The 22,645-nt window shown below is 40.8% G+C and overlaps 1 protein-coding gene across 5 annotated transcripts in view; it reads left to right on the top strand.

Annotated features, from left to right (window-relative positions):
• nup214 (nucleoporin 214) overlaps positions 1 to 22,645 on the top strand; it is a 66,523-nt gene that overhangs the window by 20,711 nt on the left and 23,167 nt on the right. For 2 of the 5 annotated variants that reach the window (XM_008285572.1, XM_008285570.1), the window contains exons 30-36: positions 211 to 278; positions 384 to 561; positions 772 to 924; positions 5,409 to 5,580; positions 8,022 to 8,167; positions 10,362 to 10,395; positions 12,018 to 12,837. In XM_008285572.1, coding sequence (XP_008283794.1) covers positions 211 to 278; positions 384 to 561; positions 772 to 924; positions 5,409 to 5,580; positions 8,022 to 8,167; positions 10,362 to 10,395; positions 12,018 to 12,054 — 788 coding nt within the window. In that variant the 3' untranslated portion in view covers positions 12,055 to 12,837. Of the gene's footprint in view, positions 1 to 210; positions 279 to 383; positions 562 to 771; positions 925 to 5,408; positions 5,581 to 8,021; positions 8,168 to 10,361; positions 10,396 to 12,017; positions 12,838 to 22,645 lie in introns of those variants that run through there. The other 3 variants (XM_008285574.1, XM_008285573.1, XM_008285571.1) reach the window with 2 other exon arrangements.

Genomic DNA, 22,645 nt, shown 5'->3' with positions numbered 1-22,645 from the left:
CTTGTCATTCCTGTCCACAGACTTTATGGGGGGTCCGCATTTCCAAAGTCAGCTCATTCTTTTTTATAACATTGTGGGAAGAATGGGAAGCTATACAGTGGGGGGCTATAAAATATGTGTGGCATCACCGACCAAATGCCATCTAGTAATGTAGAGTAAACAAATAATGTGTCAGCCTTGATTGCATTTTGCCTTTTGTTCTCATCACAGCTTTTGGCTGCTCTACTGCCACTCCTGTGTTTGGCCAACAGTCTAGCAGTGGGGGCCTTTTCGGACAGGTATCCACTGTTTGATTAATCGAGCAATCCATGAATAATATTATGTTGACTTACAAAAAAACTGTCCCGTTCTTTTAGACAAATTGTACAACATTTCTCTTCCAGCAGCAGCCGTCATCTGGCGGAAGTCTATTTGGCTCAAATTCAGCCAATACAGCCGGCTCGTCTGCCGGTGGAGGATTCTTCAGCGGCCTGGGAGGCAAACCGAGCGAAGACGCTGCCAACAAGAACCCGTTCGGCACCACTGTCTCCACCGGAGGGTTTGGACAGTCCACGCAGACAGGTAGACTCACACAGTTTATAGAAGAGTTTGCATAGGGCCAGTGGCAACCCATGTGGAGACAAATTTAAGAGCATAATCTGTCACTTGCTGCTGATTTATCTCAAAGTGACTGTCATTTTAGCCTTTGTGAACATGACTGAGTGTAAATTCTGCTTTACCATACAAGAAACCCATTTTGGAAGTTGCATTAGCTGCCTGTATCTCCTCTAGGTACCAACAGTCTCTTTGGGAATAGTGGTGCCAAGACGTTTGGTTTTGGACAGTCATCTTTTGGAGAGCAGAAACCTAGTGGGACTTTCAGCACTGGTGGAGGGAGTGTGGCAGCCCAGGGCTTCGGCTCCTTCTCTTCACCTACAAAACCAGGTACAGCTTTACCTCTATTAATGTTTTATGTTTTTTTATATTCTTATAGTGCTGTTGTTGTTCAATCCGTACAATCTCCTTCTTCATGTAATGTGTCTGTAATTAACATTGTCCTTAGTTGTACCTCACAGTTAACATTTTACACGGAGATTTATACCGGTGACATTTTCAGATCACATTTGTTTTCCATGTGCTGTTCATAATTCCTTAGGCCAGCGATTAATTAAGTTAATTAGAACTGACACACGGACCAAGAAATGTAAATGCTTTGGTTGTAAGATAACTAAGGTGATAACAGATTCACCTGAGAGGGGCCTGTATTAGTTCTGTTTCATCTTCTCTGTTCTTTCACATTTTCTCAGGGTCTGGCTTAAGGGCTCTGGTTTAGTTGATGTGTGAGGTACAGTGATAGTGGGATGGCTGTGATAGAAACCCAGCGCACCTATACATAATCCCATTTTACTCAGCAGCCGACTCTTGACATTGTACTCTCCTTTATCATCTGAGCCTGTGCAAGTGCCCTTATCTCCTCACCCCAGCAGAACAGAGAGTGAGGTAGTCAGATGCTCTGTCATTACCTGCCAGAATATTGCTGAAGCCATGCTGGTGCTCAACACTGCTGGGTCACAGTGCATTGGCTAAAAAAAGACCGGACATGTTGATTTAAGTAAAAGTGACATATTACCTATTTACGCTACATTATTTTAATTTAAAACATCTTTTTCTTGGATATCACTTTTTGCTGTATTACTGCAGATGTCGTTACAGGATTATGGCTAAATGATTTCAATTCAAATGCATCTAAATGATTTTTTTCAAGAGTATACCGATGAGCTAAAACATTATGACTGCTCACAGATGAAGCGAATAATTGATTATTTCGTAACAATAGACCATGTCAATGTCTGAATACAATCATTCTTTGCTTTGTCCTTGCTGATTTGTTACGCAACGCTCGGCAAACAAGAGTTGCTGTTCGCCTGAAAACATCCACGTGTTTCGGTGTCAATTCGTGATGTTAATTTTGGTCATGGTCTCACCGCTTTAGAACTGCTTTGTTTCACCGAGAATGAAACTGACTGGCATGACGGCTGATAACGGCTTGTGTTTGTGTCAGACTTTCATGTAAAAGTTGCGTGTAAGGTGCATGTAAAGGAAGGAAAGCATCTTGTTCATCATGCCTAGGTAACCCTGTTGTATACGTCCACGTTACACAATGAAACGGGTTAACCTACACTTCAGCAGTGACAATTCATCCACGTTTAATTTGTTCTAGTTCACGCACATGTACATTAATAGATGTTAGTAAACGGATCACTTGCTTTTGAACAGTAAAATAATATACCGACAGCTGTGGCGAAGCTCACGGCTCAACCTGAGGAGGGTCGCTGTGTGCAGATGATTAACTGTAAAACTGCGACTGTGTGTGACAGCTCACTTGTCTGCATGGAGGAGAGGTGCACAGTATTGTCACCTGTTAGATCCTTTCTGGTCTCTATAGCTAGCCAACCCACACAATAAACTTTCCATATGCTCGCGGTATAAAAAATGTAAACCTGGTCGTTATAGTTGGAGTTTTTATGAGTAGTTCAATTGAGGTTTGTTGGCAACGGCAATGATGAGCAGCTCTCCATGTTGATGTGGTTGAAGTAGTAGGAACCAGTGCCGTGTATGTTGATTTCTTGTGGTAAACATTTGGGGAACTCAAACGTTGCTTCCACGTTGTGATTTGTTTACCTTGGTACTCGCCCACTTCACGTTGCCAACGATTATACTGCCTGTCATCGCTACACACCGCCGAATTTCATTGACATTTTATGGTCTGTGGTTGCCACGTCGCTGCTCGTCCCTTCCTGTGTGTACACGGCTTACAGCAAAAGACTTCCTCTAATTCCAGAGGTGTGTGTGATTAGCTTATTACATTAGTAAATGAATAAACATACAGTATACTGTTTGTACATGCACACAAACATTGATCAAACCCTTCATTAGGTACATCCAATGTAAAACAATACAGCACTTTAATAAATTCTATTTTAACAAAGCTTATACAATTTTTAGTTTTTATTCGTATTTTTAAAAAGGTCATAATTTTGCCTTAATATTGAGGTTGCAGTGAGTGGTGGTATGTTGGGCAGAATTATATAAAAAACTGCCTATTAACAATCATAAGGGGGCACAAAATATTAGGATTATGTTGTAAACCGCCTTCTACACTCTTGTGCAATCAAGCTCCAGAACTATGCAGCATAAAACCAATTCAGATCAGATCAGGTGCAAAAGAAATCAGGTGTAGGATACATTTAACAATGAAGAGCAAACTTAATGGCGCTCCAGATGGATGTGTGGATCTTGAGCTTCTCTCTTTGACTTTTCAGTCATTCTTTGGTTGGTACTTTCAGTACCAGCAGCAGGCATCGAAGCAAACCCTTAGCTCCGCTGGGATATTGGTACTGCTCAGCACACTAATGCCCTATCACTGGCCTATGTAAGGGGAATGTAATCTTGTTACATTAGCTCAATCAATTATTTACTGGGGCATGCTGCTTGCCAGGCTGTAATTTCAGCACACCCTTTTCTCCCCTGCCACGCTGAGCCTTTGAATCGGTGTGAAGTATTCACCCTGCCTGTAAGCTGTCATAGTGGGCTGTTTACGAAGAAGCAATGCACACGAGACACAATACTCTCGCTATAATACTCATACAAGAGGGGAGCATTTTAGCTTTCATTTTAAATGTGGTTGAAATACTCACGTGTGTTTACAGGTTACTGGTGTAGAGTTATTACCCTTTTGGGAGTGTCAGCCCTGGTTCACATGTGGAATGTATGTCCAGTGATATTTACACAGGAGTTCAAGCAGAACACTTAAGTGTGATGCATTTATCTCTGCTTGACGTAGAAGTCTTGTCTGAGTAGAAAATACCATCCACACAGGTGAAATATCCTGTGCAAATGCAATGGAAAGTTTTCAGAATCATTCAAATTTTCCACGTTTTGTGATGTGTCAGACTCATCTTAAACTGAATTCATTTTTTTTTTCTATCACCAACCTACACACACATTTCCACAATGGCAAAGCAAAAATAGGTTTTGTGCGTGTTATTCTACATATATTAAAAAATAAGACTGAAATACCCATTTTACATAAGTATTCTGACCCTTCAGTTAGTACTTGGTTAAAGCTCCTTTGGCATCAATGACAGCCTCAAGCCTTGTTGGGAATGATCCTACAATCCTATAAAGAAGAGATGCTTAGTGCATGGTTTCCTCCACACACACACACACACACACACACACACACACACACTGTTGGGACTTTTGGCCAAACAGTTCTTCTATCTCCACAAAGGAACTGCGGATCTGATTCACAGTGACCACTGAGTTCTGGGTTAGCGGTCTGCACAAAGCCTTTTGTCCCTGATTGCTCAGTTTGCTGGGTGGTCTAGATCTAAGAAGACTGTTGTTGACTCCAGACTCCTTCTATTTGAGGCATAATGGACGATGACGACGTATGCTACTGTGCTCTTAGGCACTTTTCACCAAATCTGCTTGAACACAATTCTGCCTCGCAAGTCTTTGGGCAGTTCTCTTAACCTCATGGCCTGACTTTCACTCTGACATCCACCGTTAACTGTGAGGCCTTTTCATAGTTGGGTGTATGCTGGGCTCCAGACTAACTTGGTGGCTGCAGTGTGCTCAGACAGGTGTGCAACCAAAAACTACTTTGCGAAGCTTAAACTTGATCGTTCTAATGTCAGATTTATCCAAGGTGAAACTGAGTGATTTTTTTTCTACACGAGGTCTTTTCTATGAGCGGAAAAACCTGCGCATTTAGGTGCACTCAGCTTTTCACAAGAAGACCGCATCTTTAAGCATAAATATCGCAGTACGCAGAAGTTATAAAAGTACTACTTCCCACCACTGTGGTTCACACAGTAAGCTGCCTGTGCCGGTTACAGCGACACTAATGCAGCTTAATGAACATTATGCACTTGCACCAATGCAACCACTTGAAATTTTAACTCACGCACTCTCGCAAATGCAACCGTTTTGGTCGCAGTCTGGAGCCCGGGTGCGCCTTTTCTAATTAGTAGACTCCATTCAATTTGTACAAGGATTTCAAGGGCCACTGATAAAAGTAAGAGGCACTCAAGCACAATTGTGTCATAACAAAGTGTCTGATGTTTCAGTCTTCTGCTTGTAATAAATTAATAAGACCAAGAATCCTTTTTTTCTTTGTTGTTGTGGAGTATTGTGTGTAAATTTATTGGAAACCATTTTTTAAAATTCATTCAAAAGGTTGTGACAAATCTCTGTGTGCACTGGGAGCTAATGTCACACCGTGCTTCAAAAGCTGCAGAAACTGCATTATGACTCGCTCCTTTTTATCTGTTCTTTTGAAGCAAAGCTCGGTGCATTGCAACTCCCTCTATATGTTCCATTGTGTTCTGTTGCAAATCTTTTATCTTGTTTCCTTTCTGCAGGTGGTTTTGGCAGTGCTCCGGTGTTTGGGAGTCCCCCTTCTTTCGGTGGTTCCCCAGCATTTGGCGGCGGAGCGTCGTTTGGCCCAAGCCCTTCGTTCACCAACACCATGGGTTCCTCAGCTGGTAAGGTGTTTGGAGAAGGAACAGCTGCTTCCAACATGGGAGGATTTGGGTAAGAAACTTTCTATGTTCTGTGGAAGGGTTGAAGGAAAGTCTAGGCGATAAAACGTTATGTATCAGTGATAGACACTTTGTAAGAAAATCGTTCGATAGAATAATCAAGAGTCCAAACTGTCATGAAAGCACACAACAAACCCCAGACGTTCCCTGCCTGGCTCATAAACATCCTATCAGCTTGCTAGATACTGGGTCCTCCTCACCCTCCATTGGTTTATTGGTTTTCCTGTGGCTTCAGTGCAGGTGTCTGAAGGCGAGCTAGTCCAAGGGCTGACGGACTTCTTTACCCTTGTTTATTTTATTTCTATGTACACTTATGTTTTTGTGTGTTTTTCATCATTGTGTTGACATTAAAATTACCTGTGTGCCATTGTAGCTTTAAAATAGGGTTGTTAAATTAAGTTTTTTAGTTTTTTTGTCTTGTTTTTTATTAACAAAATTTAAAAAATAAGTAATCATTATCGATACTGAGTGAAGTGAAACATTTATATCAAAATAAATGATATTGCCCAGCCCTAGGTTTGATATGGAAATATATTATCCACAGTAATTCAGTAATCTTGATTTTAAAGCAGCAAATATGTTTTTATTTTTAACTAAACAGACTTTTTTCCCCCTAAATTGCCAGTTTTTCTTGCCTGCACACAAAGCTAAAAGTGGCAATAGCTGGTTGCTAGTTGCTGCTTTAGTGACAATGGCAGCTAGTGCTGATTCTATCAAAACTTTGGCAACTGTATGAATCCATCTAGACTCACTTGGCAAGAAATACAAGTGTTTGTAAAAGTGTAGTGCTTGAAATTTGTAGTTATGATGCTTTAAGTCAGCGCAGCCACCAAACAGTCAACCTATAAAGCAGCAAATATTGTATGTGGCACAAACAACCCACACAACCCACAAACTAGTGTAACACATCAGACCAGCTGTTCACTTTTCTTTTTCATTACACTGCTGCAGATAGCAACTCTGTGAAAATGCCAGTGCCACCAGGTGATGCGTGCGGTACAGAAGGGGGAGGCAGCAGGATTTTTTGCCTGCAGCTCGGAGCAGCTTTTTTGGAAATCAGAACATCTGTGTGCTCACAAGCATAACACATAAAACAAGTGAAGGGCAGCATTCAGCACACTGTTAAACACTCCATTAACATTATGGTGCTGAGATAAAATAAACTGAAACTCAATTATTAAGCGAGCCTGCTTTCTGACTGTTGGATCCATTCTCATTATATACACACACATCCCAACTCCAGCAGGTAAAGCCTTCAGGCGGCAGGGGTTGTTTGAATCGAGGCTTCAAAATTGACAAAAAAAATCTCAGTACAAGGTGTGCTTACTAGATGTGTCTGGGTCTTAATGTCTTTACCAGTTTGCTCCGCGTTTGTTCGTCTGACAAAACAAATACGCAGCGTTGTAGCATGTGGACCCATCCTGTTCACATCAGTTGCAGCGGTTTTCTGATGCCAACTAATTTGGCCGTCGTTTTTATTGAACCTCTGAAGCTGTGTCTATCATCATCTTCCGTCTCTATCTCACACATGCTGGACTGGCCTCTGCACAGCACGCTGTTATTCAGGGGGAGATTAGGAGCGCTTGTTTTGATGTAACTCATCTTTTTTGCTAATGAAAAAGCTGAAAAAATTGTCATATACAAATTAATTGCTTACAAGTAGATGATTGAAATTACAATTTTGATATAATTAGTTGTGCAGCCCAACTCTGAAGTATAATAAACTGACATTTTACCACTAAATATAAAAGACCAACAAGTCAGCCTTGTTCAAATTCAAATTTATTTTTAAACTGCAGGGAAATTGATTACTTAATCTTTTCCTCATTCTCATCATTTCCACTCTTCTGATTTCGCCAGCTTTATTAACCTTTTGTGCCTCCCACATGTGCATGTGTTTTGATACCAGGGAGCGTGGCTGCAGGCCAAAAACTCTGGGGCTCTGTGCAGGACTAGATTATTCCCCTCAGATAATCTCACTCTGGGGTCATGCTGCCTGCAGATTAAACTGGCCTGCTCTCTCTCCCTCACCCTCTCTCTCTTGCTCTCTCCCCCCCTTGTTTTGCTTATACTCTCTTTTCTCTCTCTTGGGAGTCAGTGGGCATGAGTCCTGTAGAAGGGATTACCGCTTAAATCCCAGCCTCTCAATCCTAACACACGCAAATACTCACACACATCCACAAATTTACAATCTTCTGCCTCGCTGGCATGTTTTCTTGGAACGGAGGAAGGAATACATCCTGTTAATAAATTTGTCGTCTTATCTCTCTTCTTTTTACCTCCCCGTCCAAGTAAATTGTTGGTTTGAATCATGGCTGTTACACGGCGCCTCACGCATTTAGTCACGTCATTACCGCTCAGTGTAGCTATTTATTTTTTCAGCCATGCCTCCTAATTTAACCACATCAACCCCCCCTCCGCTTCTGTTTTCAGGTTTGCCTCTGCCCCCAGTGCCCCATCTTTCGGTGCACTAGCCAATCAGGCCGCTCCGTCATTCGGGAGCCTGGCCCAGCAGGGCCCTGGGTTTGGAAGTCAGCCCAGCAGCTTCTCAGGATTTGGACAACAGCCACAGGCAGGAGGTGAGACTACTACTTTAGTTGCTTTTTTTTCCTCCTTTTCTTCCCTTGTTGTCTCCAGTTGTCCTCTTTCCTACGAGCGTTTATTTAAATGTTAAAAGTAGCACAGTCGGTCGCTCAAGTGGAATCAGGAAGCCATTCCTCCAGCATCTTTACAGCCGAACAGCAACGATGACACGCCAGCTTGTGAGATCTGTCCAGTGTTTACCTCGTTTTATCCTCGAAAGTTACACAAGCAGTGCAAATCACAATTTTAATCCCCCACCCACCATGTATTAGTTTATCTAATATCTCTTTGAAAGCTTACAGCCGACATTCAGATAATTTTATCCTTTGCATATTTATTAAAATATTTAGAAATGTAATATATAAAATATAAATAGGAAAAACAGTTTTTATTAATAGATTAATATGAATAACATCAAATTAGTAATTTCTGTTGTACAACAATAAAGTATTACTGGATTGTTCACCAGATGGAGGCTCATAAAATACGTCCGTTTCCTCCTTTGGTGACAAGTTGTGAGTTAGAATGAAACATATCTAGGAAGTGCTACATGAACAGAAAAATCTGTTACCAAGTTCAAGCCTAATGAAGTCAGCTTGCTTGTTTTTTATTATTATCATAGTTACACCTTTACTGCAACAATACAACCAGGTTAATTAAAGAAAAAAAAAAAAGAGTACCAGCGTGAAGGTCATGTTATGTGACTTAGAATAGAATAGAATAGCTTTATTGTCATCATACATGGGGGCATGATGAAAATATATGGCTCTGGACGGTGCATTGAACAGAATAAATTAGCAATCCTAAATATTAAAATCAAATGTGCATATAAGACAAGACTATATTAAGAATTCCAAACATACAAAATAGGTAAAATATATACAGTGCAGTGAGGAGGTAATGAGATCAAATTAAAAACAGCAGCAGCATTATTAAAAGTGACACTGTGCGTTACGGTTTTGAGTTCAGAAGTCTGATGGACCATGGGTAGAAACTGTTCCTCTGCCTGTTTGTCCTGCATTCTAAGGATCTGAGTCTCCTCCCTGATGGCAGCAAGCTGCACAGCAGCTGGCCAGGGTGGGTGCTGTCTGCCCAGATCTTTTTAGCTCTTTTTTTTTTCCAAGGGGGGCGGGGGAAGCATATTTGAAAACTAAATGACATGAGCTGATGATGAAACTTCCATCAACTTTCACCCTGCATTCCTGTAGATGTAGTTCTGTTTGCAGAGATGATGGACATGCATTTCTCTGAGTTTGCATGCAGACCCACATAAGTTCATGTGCCGTCTTCCTTCAGTTTATGCCTGTGATTGTCAAGTTGTTTGGGTTTTCAGCTTCAGTTGTCTGCCTAAACTCGACTCGGCATTGAAGAGGACGCTGGTCAACTCCACTCATTTTCCATCTTTATTTAATCTTTTCAAAAATGGAATCAGGTTGAGTGTTTGTTAGTTGATAATCTTAAAAATAAAAAACACAAACCAAAACCACAAATTAATGAATCCATCAACAATAATTTAAATTTTCCATTTTAATAATTCCAAATCAAAATGATTGGCAAACACTTCATAGTATTCATAAAATAAACCAAATCCAGAAACCAACATCCCAACACACCATAAACTAAATTACCAATTACAATTTTACCCTTTAAATTCACTTCAAAACTGTCTATACATACTGGTGGCATCTCTGCAGTCATCAGTACAATGAAGATTTCGGCAAACGAAGACAACACACCTGCCCAGGACCCCCTAATGAAGCCTTCCTCTCCCTTCAGGCCTGAGCTGAAACACCTGTCAACTCAAAATGGCAGCGCTGCCCTCCTGCTGCTAGTAAATTAACTAAATAGGTGAAAAATTAAATAAAAACATATATAAACAGCACAATAACTTGATTCATAACTTAACAGTGATTGTCTTTTTTCTTTCTTTTGGTCTCCTTAACTTGCTCAGCCATCTTCTACTGTTTTCCCCCCTGCAGCCTTTCATGGCTTTGCTGCTGTCTATACTGTACAGTTGTCCCCCCACAGACACACACACAGATCTGTTTGTCACAGATGACTCACGCTGTTTAATGAGACTTCCATTAGGACTGTTGGTTTTGAATCTTTTGACACACTTGCAGTCACAAGGTTTTTTATGCTGCAATCACCCAATTAATCACTGTTTTTGTTTTTCTTTTTTTGTTATAGGATTCTCCGGAAACACCTTTGGATCTGCAAACCAGTAAGTGTGGTCAATATATCTAGTTTAGATTTATGCCGTCAGTGTGAATGAAGTGAGAATGAGCAGACAGACCCACATTTCTGCGGTTCCTTCCCTTCCAGCAGTGTGTCGTGTCCTCTGGTGTTAGAAACTCTGCTGAAGCTCACATTTTGTCTTCCACGACAGTGCTCCCTGTAGCACCTTTCAGATTTAATATCACCTCATCTGCCTTCGTGTAGTTCTTTTTCCTTCATCTCTCTTTATCTTCTCATGTCAGACTCAACTCTGGTTCTCATTCATTGTGTCAATATGCAGTGAATGTTTTCTCTTTGGCACTTTCATTCAGGGGATAAATAACACATTAAATTGTGTTTAAGAAGATATTTAAGTACAACGCTGCACATACTACATGTACAGTTCCTTCAAGTATGTGTAGAGGTTCATCATTGTCACCCCCTGTGGGAAGTCGCTGTCCCTTCAAAAAAAAGGGCGGTGCACTTTCGTACTAATTACTCCCTTGTGATTAGCTTTTCATTCTCATCACATTGCATCTCCTTTTCTGTCTCTCATCCCTCAGCCCCACTTTCTACCTTTTTCCCTTCTCCCTTTTTCTTGCACTGCTTCTCCCTCCATTTGCTGCTGCGTGTCACATGGCAGCCAGTGTTCCCCGGGGTGTGTTCCAGTGGAATGCACTCTGAAGTGTGCAGGAGTGTGTGGAGACGAGGCTTAGCCCATCGGACACGTTCACATGCTGTTAATAATCCTTTTCTCTCACTCGTTTTTTGATTTTTCTCTCGTGTCGCCCTCCACTTTGCCATTTTTCTGCTTGTTGTGTTGTTCTATGGATTGCGGCGACATCGAAATCGCTGTCTCTTGTTTTTCTGACAAATATGCAAAACAAGAATGGTAACATCACCGAATTTTAAAAAAAAAATCCCAACATGGTCACACTGGGGAAGAAATAATTGAAATCCAATTCAGACTACTGGAGCATTAATAGTGGCTACGTGCAGTTGTGCTCAAACCTTTACCACAGTGTAGAAGAATTGTACAAAAATGTTCCAATTACTGCCTACATGAACTTTTTACAGCAAACCCTTAATGGGATTACGGAACTCATACATAGCATATAATATATATTTTTAAAACAACCCATTAATATCTCCTTTACTTTACAGTGTCACGCATTTGCAGTTTTAGTTGGGGTTTCTCTACAGCACGTGTCTTCAATTTTACATTTGCTTTTCATCACTGCCAAAAAGCAAATGTAATGCAACAAAATCAGATGATCTATATTCACTTGTAATGTTGTGTGAATAGCTTTTGAACTCTCAGACATTTTCTGCTTGTCTTTTGTCCTGTAATAACTTTCACTCACTTTGGCCATATTTATCACAGCAATATAAAGTCCTGCACCTCTATAAACAGCACAGACATGGTCAGAAGTGGAGAGAATGATGCAGCTATAATGCCATGAATTTAAAAAAAACCACAACAAAGAAAACACAAAGCAAAAGTTGAATCTCTTTAATTATCTATTGTACAAAAAGTAAAGAAACTGGAGTCAACATTCACGACATTTTTCCAAACTCTTTCTCAGTAACCTCTCTCTTTCTGCTTTGTCTTCTCATTTCTTTTTCCAGATCAAGTTCTCAAACATTTGCCAGTTGGAGAAACTAGTTTTATTAAAGCCTCCATGAGTAACCGTACACACCACTGCGATAGTTCTTCCTTCAATCAAGCTCTTTGTGCCACACAATGGAAAAAGAGAAATACAGCGTCGCATTTGGGTTAAAGGGAGAAATAAAGTCAAGCAGGAGATATATTTACATGCATTTTCTTTGCAAACAACTTTTGTACTTTTTGTTGTTTTTTTTTAAAAAAAAAAAAAATACATCTTTCCAAGCAGCTTGTGTGAGACTGCAGTTTGCTGTTATGCCATTCTATCAGACCCTAGCATCTTCTTCAGACACAGTGAGATCAAGTGTTGCCATTGATACGAGCAGAAGAATGTACAGAATGTAGTACACTGATGTCGTGTACAGTTTTGTGTCACATTCTTTATCCATATATACCTAATTGCAGGGTAATTCTGCCTTTATAGTTTCATTTCATGGCCAGCGTTTAAAAATTTAGTTTCTGCAGATGTACAAAACCTTTCAAGCTCTCCTACTGAACATTTCACTCTTTCATGAAATTATGCAAAACTGTGTTCTCAGCGTAGCTATATATTAAAATTCAGCTCAGTGCTGTGTAACTGTCAATGCAGCCTCCAACAGATATAGTATATGTCAAAAATGTACCCCTTTGAAGAAGGTATTAAAATTAAACAAACCCAGCGTTTTGAATGATAATGAAACGTCTTTGAAATGCAGAAGAGAAACTTTTTTCCACTGATTTTTTGCAGTAAGCCCTTCCCTTGTTGTATATTTTTACATGAAATAAATGAAATTTCACAAGTTATTTGTCTACTCTAAATATGAATTCTCCTTATATCTATTATTTATTCGGTAATGCTGTTGTGTTGATGCTTTTTTTCAGCGTGTGATAATACCATGAACAAAAGCAAACATCACTTTCTGAGCATATTGTGACTCACTCACTGTCAGGAGCTACATGATGCTGCAGCAGCAGAAACTTGCCATCACAGTTGAGATCTTATCTATATAACATCATCCTTACGTATTTGACAAACTGTCTCCTAAAATACGGGGATGTTCTCATAATTTTCCATCATTTTTTTGAAGTAAGTGTACACCAAAACTTGTATTGACATCTTCACATACATTTTTGCAGCATTTTAAGGTTGCAGTTTAATATTTTACACTTCGTAGGATCCACTTCTGAGATCAGTTACCCCGATAGAAATTCTAAAAAACTGCATTCATACCTCCTCCATCATTAAAAAATGAAGAATGCGGGCAGCCGCTATAGTTCACCTGGTTGAGCTGGCGACCCATGTACAGCAGCTATAGTCTCCGATGCAGTGGCCTTGGGTTTGAGTCTCGCCCATGGCCTTTTGCTGCAACCCTTCCCCCATTCTCCTCCCCCACTTTCCTGTCTCTCCTTCGACTGTCATATCTAATAAAGGCAAAAAGGCCAAAAAAATAACTTAAAAAAAGAAGAAGAGTGCATGAATATACTAATATTATTCATACCACAAGTTTTATTGTCAATGATTGTCTAATTCAGACAAGTAGTGTTTTCAACTCAGGGCTCAGAGAAACTTTCCATTTTCACCACTTTCCTAGTGGACATACATCATTCTGCTCAGTGAAGGTCAAAGACATAACAGTGACCGAAAGAGGACAATAAAACCTTCTAAGGCGACTGTTTGATGCAAGGTGGCGTGAAAACTAGCATGCCCATGCCCATGCCCTTGGCCGTGTTTAGATGGTTCGGTAATTTATGCAAAATCCTTCTTGACGTGCAGCTCGTTCCTCCATCTTCAGCGAGGAATCCATCCACTCCCATACGGAGCTAAAGCGGGCTGTGGGAGAATGCTGATGGGGATCTGCGGCTTGTATCAGAGCCTCGATGCTGTGGCATGTGGCCACTGGCGACACAATTACATTCTGAGCTTTTGGCTGTGGAGCATGTCACTGTCACTCTGTCAAGCCTTATCTCGCGTCTCTCGCTGAGCGGATGGCGGAGGTCTTGGACTCTCTGAAGTGGCATGGGAATGTCAGGGTCGTAACATGTGACCTGTAATAGACACCTGTTAAAATGGTGAAATCCGCATTCCTGAACCATCTTCAGTAGACAGTAGACTGGAGCCATTTGGTGTCCACATATGCAGGTTTATTTTTTAAACCAGTTGATCAATCCACCAATTAACCACAGAGTTGTCATTTTGTCTGAAGAAACAAACAGTGGAATTAAATACACGATCGCAATGATGTGTGATCAGCACCAGCTCTGTTTGATGTCTTAGATAAAGACTAACCGTTGGACACATTGGCAGATTACAGAAGCACACGGGCGGTTATAGAGCCCGAAGTCTGTAATGCGTTCAGCTCAAGCGGATGAGCTTATGAGATTTTCAGCACCCACTCCACAACTGGCATCAACGAAAGCATTGAAAACATTTTTTTTTTCTCTTATTATGATTATTTTTTTTTAAATCGGAGAAATACTCTGTGGTAATAGCGCTTCGTTCTCGTGTCATTGTTCCTGCTGATTAAAAAAAAAAAAAAAAAGCGCAGGAAAGTCTCACAGACACTCGGGAGGATGGCAGCTGTCTACATGGAATCCAGATAAAAATAGCTTAGTCCAAACCAAACAACTCCCACCCCTCCCCCAAAACCCACCCTCATTCCCTGTTTTTTCTCGCAGCCCCACCGACTGATGATTAGCAGCTCCTCAGCACATCCTGCACTGCATTGCCGACATATTCATCATCTCTACATGTACGGCTGAGCTCTGCGATGTGTGCATCTTTGACATTTCTGTGAGCCGAGTGTTACTTCTGTGGCAGACGCTGCTGATTCTGGTCACTTAAGTGTCTCCCACACTGTACACATTGTGCCAGCCAGGCTGTTTAGGTCACACGGTTGTGTGAGGTGAGTGTTATTAAGAGTGTTTGTGAGCACAGGCTCCCCGGGAGGAGAGTACACTATTTGCCCTAATGGGTAATATTGTCTGCACAGATAATCCAAATCCAATAATCCACTAACAGACAAGAGAGACCTCGCTTCGTTGTTTTCCTGCAAGCTGTGCCGACTTGTAGCGGTGCACTGTGAATTATTGTTATCATGGCCTCCCTTTGCTTGGCCCCTAATGACACCTGTGGGTGGCCAAGGACCACAATGATGCCAAAAGATTTAACAAGATGTCTGTACATTTTTACCATAAGAGATGTCAAAATAACACAAATATTTTAGTTGTTAATGATGTTACTTGTTGTATTACTGAGATGAGAGAAACAAGACACACTACTCATATTCATTACTTTAGATTAAAGGGGATCTTTCCTTGGTTAAATTGTAAGTTTTGTCCAATGCAAGGCAGCTTTTTAAGGGACTGCATTAGAAAAAGTTAATGGTATAAAGTAAATTTGAAGAAAACTTCCCCAATTTGACTGGAGGTAGGCATTTTATTTTCACAACGAAAGTTAGTGCAGATAAGAGATGGACATGGAAACACCTTTTCTTTTCTTTTTTAATAAGTTTTGCTGTGACAAACATTTAACTCACTCGACTGGTCTGCTGTTTTTGCTTCTTTCGTTGCCTTCGCCTCCAGGCATCATGAATCACGGCCAGTAGCTCCCATGAAAGAATAATTACAACTTTTTCGATTGAAAGCTGAAGGCTTCTCTCGATCTTTCTCTCATAGATGGCCAAAGTTGTGTTGGGTTCTTCTTCAAGGTTTTTCAGCTTTTGGCAAAAAACTGATTTTGTTTCCGGTTTAGTACAGATTTGTGTAACGTTGCCTAATTTGCTTGATAATTATATGGAAATACAGCTATGTTGGTTTGTAAGTCGATCCGCCACTTTGTTCGGCGCATCTACGCGACGGGTGCAGACGTCCATGATGCGTAGAAGATTAGTTCCGATGAATTCCCTCTTGTCACAACACTGATCATCTTCTTACCATACAATGTCCTGCTGGGAGACCTTGGGCATTCATGTAGATGTCACTTTGATGTGGTGTTGACCCGGCCTCAAGACTCCCCAGGTCTCAATCGGATCAAGCAACCATGAGATGTGTCGGAACAAGCCCGATCCATGGAGGCCCCGCCATGCGACCACGCAGGGCACAAAGGATCCACTGCCACTGAGACACCACGGGACACTCCAGAGGTCCTGTTTCCATGGCCCAACATATCAGAACCGTTTTCACACAATGGACACATACACAAGCAGGTGATTTTTATGCTTGATGTACTTGATGGACCGACGCCAAAATAAACTTCACCTTCAGTGTCGTTGTTAGCTCAAGACTCACTTTGTCTAATACACCTTGGTTTGTGTCAAATGTCGGGCAAAACCAATGACAACACTCCAATCTAAGATGTTGAACATAGTTAAAACTGCCTAGCATCAGCATGTTAGCATGTAGTCCAAGTCCTTATACGCATTATGAGGCCTGATTTAGCTCAAAGAACCATTGTGCCTGTAAGTACAGCCTCGCCACTGGCATGACTGGGAAGACTGATGGTCTTGTTTATCATCTTTTTTTTCCACAAACAGCCATGTAATTCTACAAATCTGCCGAAGCCAGACACATAAATAGCCAGTGAATGTTACGCATTTCCATACTCCTGCAATGTCACGTAGAAGATGGATACTCCTGGTTTCAGCTACGAGCACGGACTCTTTATTTTGTCCCGCCCGTCACCTTCAGCCGTGTTTGTCTCTTCTTCACCTGCTGTCACGCAGTCCCGTGGGAGCGGCTAGTATTAAGCCGCAGAATGTAAGGACATGCTCGTATTCATGCTTAAAAGCTAAGAACAGCTAAAGCATCTCAGCTGCACAGACGGAACGGATGACAAATAACACCCGAGCCTCTATCCTCACCCCACAACTTTTAATTACCTGCATGTCTCCGCTCCTCCTCTTCTGTCTCTGTCTTTAACTCACTCAGAGGAATTACGCAGCTCAGTATCATTACTTATCTTGATACTTAGAAGGAGATTTATACCAGGAGTTTTTCATTTCAGTCAATCTGCATTTCCGCCTCTGCCGTTGTTTACGCAAGACGCAACAGAAACAGGTGCACGCAGCAGCAATTTCAACACTTACTTTTTATATGAATGGATTACCCAGAATGGATTTAGAGTCTTATCTAACAGACGTGATCATGGATGTCAGACATTACCACAGATGTCAGGGGAAGGGATTTTGAGTATCACCGGAACTGTGAGTTGCTTATGTTTCTGGAGAAAGGCCAAAAGGCTTGTAATGAAACCGGAAGACGCCTACGGTGTCGACGTCGACTCTTTCTGGTGTCCCCAAAGAAAGCGTGCGATACTGTTAGTCCCAAGTCCTCCGTGCCAATTATGCAAACATAATTTGATTGCAGTTAAAATCTGTTTTGCAGCAGAGGACTTGGTTAGCTCATTATTTCATCAGCGTCCCTTTGAGAGTGTTTCAGTTTGAGCTCTTGAGTCTCAGTCAACACTTTACCAGAGCCGATTCTCTTATTTGCTGAATGTGGGACTTTTCCCCCTTCTCACTAAGCAAGCATCTTGTATTTGAAATGCATAACAAACACTGTCGTTGTCAGCAAATGTGCTGTAGTGGGCAATTTTTAGGTGCATAAATTACCTAAATCCATGTCAGCCAAAAAAACGTCATAATTACTATCTTAAGTTCTTTTGATTGGCTGTTGCAAATGATAAGGCTAACACGATACCACCTCAAACGTCTCTAACTCGTGTTGCCTTCATGTGTTTATCCATGCATGAGATGTAACGCACACAGGTGTAGTGGTCACTGCCAACATCTGCATGCTCTTACTTCAAGGTGTTTTTAGAGCATTTTCAGTGCCAAATTTGATGAAACTCGGTAAAGAATTGGAGGATAGCCAAAGAATCACTTACCTAATAATAATAATAAAACTTTCAAGGTGGGGCATACACCTTGAATGAGGATGAGCGCTCAGAGTGCCCTTCTGGTATTTATATATATAAATAATATATTTTCAAGTGAAAGTTTCTTTTAACGGAACTTTAAAATGACATTTTTAAATATGACACTTCTTGTAAAGATGTTGGGTCATAATCAGTCTAAATGATATAATAGACCAGGTTCACATGTATTCTTTTGACTGGATGCATTTGTCCACTTAGCTTGTGGACCCAAATCAAATTATTAACAACTCATTTGTGCTTATAACTGCAATTTTAATTGTTTTTAATGATTGTTTATGATTTAGTTAATCAGTTACAACGTTTTAAATATAATTAGTGCAAAATGGAAGATATGAACATCTGATATGATTTGAAACTAACTGGCAACTAGTAGCGTGTTCATGGCTCCTAACTGATTCCTACAACGTTACTTAAGGATTTATTGAACATTATAAATGAGGGACAACTTGTACAGTCTTTGTAAAAAAAAAATTTTTTTTAAATACATTTGTGACTCGATAATCCGACACTAAATGTAAAAATTTATGTCCGATAGCAAGGCTGTCGGATTGTCAAGACGGAGGTCGAGATACAAGGAGGGCTCGATGCTTGAAGGCTCATTTGTTGTTAATATTTATTGTTTATAGTTGTTATAATAACTAGTGTACTGTACTGTAGCACTACGCATCGCTGGATTTCACGCCTAGTTGACCAGTGCGCTTGTGCACGTTTCGGCTACTTCCATCCCGGGGGTGCGCTCCGACGGGGTGGAAGTGGCTGGAACGTACAGGCAGTACTTGGCTGCTGATGCCTGTTTAGTTAGTGGTCACAATTCTGTTTCCACAATCGGTGGTGGCGGGGGAGTGGCGGATATGCTCCACCGTTACCGTCCGTGTTTACCTTCGCAAAGACTGAGCACGCTCGCTACATGTGACGTCGTCGTGTCCTCTTCTGCACATGCGGGACACTTTTGGGTCGTATGAAGTTCACACAGCAGATCACATGCAAGTCATGTTTAATTGGAAATGTGAACAAACTCGCAAAAAATCAGATTTCACAAAAAATCCAAATTGAGCATTAAGTCCTGCAGTCTGGATGTACCCAATGTGTCGGATTGTTCAGTCAGATAATACGCCGTTTTCCTGATTTGTGACATAAAATGTCATGTCGGAGTCGGAATCCAAGGCTGTCGGTATGTTAAGGCTATTTTTAATGGGTTCTGTTCGTTTTTCGTAAAAACCTGTCGGATAGCAAGGTTTTCGGATTGTTAAGGGTCAGATTATCGAGTCACGACTGTTCCTTCTACAAAGTGCCACTAAAAATAGTTTTATTAGGGAGGATGACTGGCATTCACTGCATTTTTGTTAGAGGTTATGGAGTTGCTACACATTGCATAGCAGTGGAATGACAAGACATTCATCATCAGCTCACACCAGCTGGCCTTAGTAAAATAAGTCTGCATTGGGGTTACTGGAAATTATGCAAAAAAAGGAAGAAAAAAAACTTTGAGACGTGCCCTCATCCCACTGGATTTCCCAACCTTTTGTAAGCTTCTTTAAGTTATACAGCTGTGGAGGGAGGAATTAAAGTTACTATGAAATGAAAGAAGACTCATCCTTATGTTTTATTAATGCGACTGCAGGTATTAATATTCATGGATGTTAATTATGGACAGCGCAGGCATCGGGTCAGTCGAGGTGTTCAGTTTAACATCGCACAAAGTAGTTGAGCTTGTAATTGCGTAAAGGATCTGGACGCTTTCCCTCAGGAGCCGCTTGTGATGTCTGAGTTTATTACAAAAGCCTTGGCAGCGAGTGGGAGGTGTGGCATCCAACTGCATCACATGCTGTAATTACACTGATGGCAGTTAAAGGTTGCCTATAAGTACCCCTGCCCGGGCTCGTGGGATGTTCGGTGCTTAATGACTATCATTAATTTAAGTGGAAAATTACATTATACTGTATGCAAAGCAGTTACTGTCCTTATTCGAGGCTTAGCCCGACAGCCCAGATGTACAGGTCGTTTAAACATCCGTCTCTTACGTAAGCGTAGGAGTTGCAATGTGAGGGCCGAGCTTAAGCTTAACTGTGATTTATCTGCTTTGTCGCAGCATATTATTTAAATAAAAGTTGCGTAATGTTTTCCGGAGGGTACCTGCAGGCACCGAAAAGTCTTTAAAGCAGTTCTTCAAAAAGCGCCTGAGAAGATATTAAGAAGTTTAAAAGCTGATTTACAAAAGACTGTCTAATAGGCTTTAATATTAACTCTAAAATATTTGTCTGTCGTTTGCAGGCCGTCTGGAGATGTTCAATCTAAAAGCAGAATTGTTTGTACAGCTATAGATGCAACGACACTGATCGGCTAATGAGCCAGTGTTGATTGAGCAAAAACTGATTTTGTTATTAGCTCAGGTGGTGTTATTTTAATCAGTAATAATTGGGAAGTGTTGTTAGACGCTGTTGGAGAGAAGCTAAAACTGTGTGATGTAACAATAGATTGCTTTTATGCTTCAGTCTATTAGAGGGAGTTAAAAAGGTTCAAATTTAACTTGTTGAATCGTGTGTCTGACCCTCTCACCGGGAGTCTGGAATCTTGGTACTGAAGGGAAATCTTTCATTGTTCCTCCCTCGACTAATTTGTTCTGTTTGTTAGAAAATCCAACTGGCTCAAGTTGATATTACAAGTTTAAACGCACACACAGATCCAAACATGACCATACTCTGGTTATTTCATATCAAACATACTCTATGTACACAAAAAAACAAATACATTTACCGAAAATTATTTTTACAAAGATTATTATTTAGAAAGAAAAACAACAAACTAACCCTAAAACTGTGACACCAATTCAAGAGCTCAAATCAGCTTTTATTAGAATTCTTTTTACTGGATTTCAGTCAGTTATCTTGAATTATTTTAAATAAAACTTCCCAGTCAGATAACTTTTATATAAATAAATTCTATGAAGGCAAATTGAAAATCTGCAAAATTTCTTGCACAGGTTTTTTAAAAAATTCTGCCTTACTTTTCCTTCCCATTTTTCACCGATAGTAACACATTCTTACAAATACGTCTTTGAATTACAGATTTATCAGTCGATGGACTTACCCCATTGTTTACTGAAACCAGGGCTGTAGGTTGAATTTTAGAAGTTCTGAAGTCGTGAGTCGACTCATTGCACCGCTGCAGCCGCCAGAAAGATTCACCAGAGAAATCTTTAGGTTCATGTTGTTATTATTGTTATATGTATATGTGAATGCTGATTTAAAGAGCGTCTATACATTTTAACCCCTATGAGTGGAATCAAGCTTTCCAACCTCCACCAGGTGATGTGCTACAACTGATCAGTTTAACTCTCCAAAACCTCTGAGTCCTGAATGGTAGCTCTACAGACATGACGACACTACATCTAATATAGTCTATTTTAAATACTAGTTCTCATAATCTGCCACATTAAATGTTAAATATGTAAAGGAACATTATGATTCCATGTTTTAGGAGCTGAAAAACAAGGAGATGCAGTTCTTATACAAACTTTTAACTTCAGTCCTGCTCCAAACAAAACTTCTATAGAAGTCCGTCCTTGTAAACATTAAAGTCTTATCGAGCCGGAATAGCCGAGCCGAGGGCTTTCAGTGGATCATTGGCTAATAATCCCCAGCATTGTCCCAGAGATCACAAAGAACGGTGGAGAGCTATTGCAACTTTTAGCATCGGCCCCGCGGCAGTATTAATAGCAACGTCTGGTTCCAAAGATACAGTGGCGCAGTGATTATTTGGTATTACGCATAGAGACAGGTGGATGTATGCGGGGAGACGCTGCAACACACTCTCTGAGCCATGTAAATATAGCCGTGAATGTGCGACTGGGGAATGCGACCGGGATAGCGTAGACAGTGGAGGCTGGAAACGACTCGAGAAAATGAAGCTTGGGAACTAAACTTTTGCTTTGCACACATTAATGCGGCATTTACATAATCTCACATGTAGCGTTTGTTGGGTATTGGGAGACGTTTTATTGTTGTAGAATATAATAGTCAGTGTCCTCTTTACTCTCAGAGATGATCAACTCCCTGCTTGTGCCTACAGATTCATTTTCAACCCTTAATGAGGTAATACTACAAACCCAGCGATGAACAGAAAATTAAAGAACCCAAACGAGTGCTTTGCAATATTTTGAGAACTCCATAGAGATTTCTAATGGAGGTGCAGTGCAGATGGGGTGGAGAAGAAAAAAAAAAACCCTTCTGCTATCAATGCTGCTCTGCGTACCTGTGCACCCTCTTGCATTTCAATTACTTGATTGAGATTCATACATTTTGGTTCTTTTTTTTTACCCAAATGGCCACGTGTTGGCGGGATACGAAGAATTTCCAAATCCTCAGAGAGTTCCGAATCTCAGAATCTCGGTTTTTCGCTCCTCGGCATTTAAATAGGGACAGAATCAGGGTCATGCAAATAAACATGCAGTTTCAAAGATAGAACACGTGCATTAATAAGGTTGGGGATATGTTTGTCTTAGAGTCAGATCCCTTAACAAAAAAAGGCAAAAAGCAGTGTTCCTCTCTGCCTTAAAGCTCAACTGTTGTCCCAGCAGGAACCCATCAGTGAGTCACATCATTGCACCGTGTAATATGCACCTTCGTTATGATGACCTTGGGTGCTGTAGTTTATTCTAAGTCACCCCCCACCCACCCC

Source organism: Stegastes partitus, unplaced genomic scaffold, assembly GCF_000690725.1.
Source record: "Stegastes partitus isolate 25-593 unplaced genomic scaffold, Stegastes_partitus-1.0.2 Scaffold409, whole genome shotgun sequence".
In the NCBI taxonomy this organism is placed as follows: domain Eukaryota; kingdom Metazoa; phylum Chordata; class Actinopteri; family Pomacentridae; genus Stegastes; species Stegastes partitus.
The sequence above is the reverse complement of the archived record's forward strand: the minus strand, read 5'-3'. Positions and strand labels throughout refer to the sequence as shown.